Source organism: Pygoscelis adeliae, unplaced genomic scaffold (genome assembly GCF_000699105.1).
Source record: "Pygoscelis adeliae isolate BGI_AS28 unplaced genomic scaffold, ASM69910v1 Scaffold154, whole genome shotgun sequence".
Taxonomy (NCBI): domain Eukaryota; kingdom Metazoa; phylum Chordata; class Aves; order Sphenisciformes; family Spheniscidae; genus Pygoscelis; species Pygoscelis adeliae.
Genome location: NW_008825113.1, coordinates 5641822 through 5644021, shown reverse-complemented (window position 1 = coordinate 5644021; position 2200 = coordinate 5641822). Strand labels below are relative to the sequence as shown.

Here is a 2200-nt window from a genome sequence, read left to right as displayed (position 1 = left end):
CCTACACAAATGCTTTGAATTTAGAAATTTAGTGGGGGGTTTTGAAAGCATTCTTTTCCAAGAATAAACAAGTTATGATGTTTTGCAGAGATTCTTCCCTCTACCTACATCTCTCCAATTATTTTATGATTTCAACCAAAAAAAAAAAGTAATTCAATCACATGCTTACCAAAAATCACATTGCACTGAACTGAACAGACAAACGAATTCCCCACACTCAAACAGCAACATAATACTTATCTCAATTTGAACATACGGCAAAGCACGTTTGCAATCAAACAAAGCGGAAAAAAAGAAAACTTTAGGGGAGACTGGATAATTTTGAACATTAATTTTAAAATGCTTAACAGACACCTGTAAATAAACTGAGAGGAGAAACTTAACTTACTATATTCAGGCTGAAATAAGAACTATTTCAGCCTCCATGTTGCACAGATCATAACCCTAACTCACCTGAACTCCTAAAAAGCTCCCTATCTAGAATTACACATTAACACAGAGATCACAATACAATAATCCACATGTACAATGAGCATTTGAACATGCAACGAAACAACCTCACTCTACCCAACAAAAAACAATTAGGCTGGTGGTGCGAGACCACCCTTGGTATTACAGGATTCACTGACCACATCACGCAGTGCGGCATTGGTAGAGATCGTTAGCTGAACCCTGAAGGAGCCAGCTCCTGTCGTGGAAACCACGTAAGCCAAGAGCGCCAGGGCAGTGACATGGTTAAACGGATGACTTGGTGAAATGGTTATAAAAGCTTGCAGTACCCAAGTTAGTATCGCTGCATGCCATGTTGCACAATGCCATGCGAACGTGCCAGCAGTGAAAGTGCTACCGCAATAACACAAAGAAAGCAGCAGTGCAAGGTGCAGACCTGTCCAAAATGACTCAGGAGTGCTAACCATATCCTGGTCCTGACCTAAATTCCATTTCAGGTCAATGGTAAATATTCTTGTGACGCCTGATTAGATCTACAAGTGCTCTGAAAAATCCCACACAATGAATCTTGTTACAGAAGTTGCCTGTTCTCAGCCACACCAATGTGGGAGACTGTTCATCATTAGCAGCATAAATGTAATTTTCCTGCAGAGAAAGCCAGGATGCGTCACTCAGGTCTTGGCAGACTGACAAAAGTAAATACATTTGTTTTAAAACTCACCCGTATTTAAGCTTGCAAAGATTTGATCACTGATTTGACACAGACTGAAACACTTTAATTTGTTTTCAAAAATTTCTTCCACTGAGAAAACATTTTTCAAAAATAAAACCTGCGGCTATCCACTCTATCATTTCTGCCTATCATCAACGACAACGTATGCCAGCATTTACATCCTCCCATCCAACCACTAATCACTCTTTGCAACTGAAAAAAACCCCAATATAACACTAAACAGCACCATGGAAACTCAGAGTAGCTAAATAACATCGTGCCTACCTGGGCCATTATGTAAAACCACAGATTATGTATATTATAGAAATAGCCCAATCCAAACATTGCAGTGAAGAGTCCACTAGCAAGCATCCCAACCGTCAGATAGTACCGGATAGGTAGCCGTTCTCCTATTATTCCACTTGGAATGTGGAAGGATACAAAAAGAAAGGTGATAATTAAAAATCAGATCACACCCCAAGCCTTCACAAATAAAGAATATTTTTGTGTTGTTTGATTCAGGTTGAGGAGAAACTTTACTGGTAACTGCTGTTTTTCTTCACAGCAGCACATGAGCAATTTTTAGCACTTGACAGGAAAAACCAACAAACATTTCATGTTCACTAATTGCCAACTGCTGACATCTGCACAACCATCTTTTGGGGAGATACTCCCCTGAAGCGCATTGGGAGCTATTTACTTATATAGTCACTTTCCAAATGACGTGGGTGGGACGTGTCTCCAGCCATTTAAAGTGAGACTCGTCTCCCTTGCTAATGATTCTAGTTATGAAGGTTCTGGTTTTAGTCAATAAAAAGAGGCACCTCCAAATGGCAGCTAATACTGCACATCTTAAGATGGGTTCGGTATTATTTTTAGGAGGTGTCTGCTTCTGTCCTTTGACTACAGAGAAAGCCAGGACAATCAGCTTAGTCTACATATGCAAGTCAGAGACTGATAAAGTTTGGGGACATGTATTCCAGCATGTATTCCTTCATATTCCATATGAAGGAAAGACAAGCTAGACTGCGAGTTGGC

General features: G+C 40.0%; 1 protein-coding gene across 1 annotated transcript in view; it reads right to left on the bottom strand.

The window, feature by feature from the left end:
• SLC37A1 (solute carrier family 37 (glucose-6-phosphate transporter), member 1) overlaps positions 1–2200 on the bottom strand; it is a 34269-nt gene that overhangs the window by 26822 nt on the left and 5247 nt on the right. Inside the window, exon 5 of the mRNA XM_009327991.1 lies at positions 1448–1583. Coding sequence (XP_009326266.1) covers positions 1448–1583 — 136 coding nt within the window. The remainder of the gene's footprint in view (positions 1–1447; positions 1584–2200) is intronic.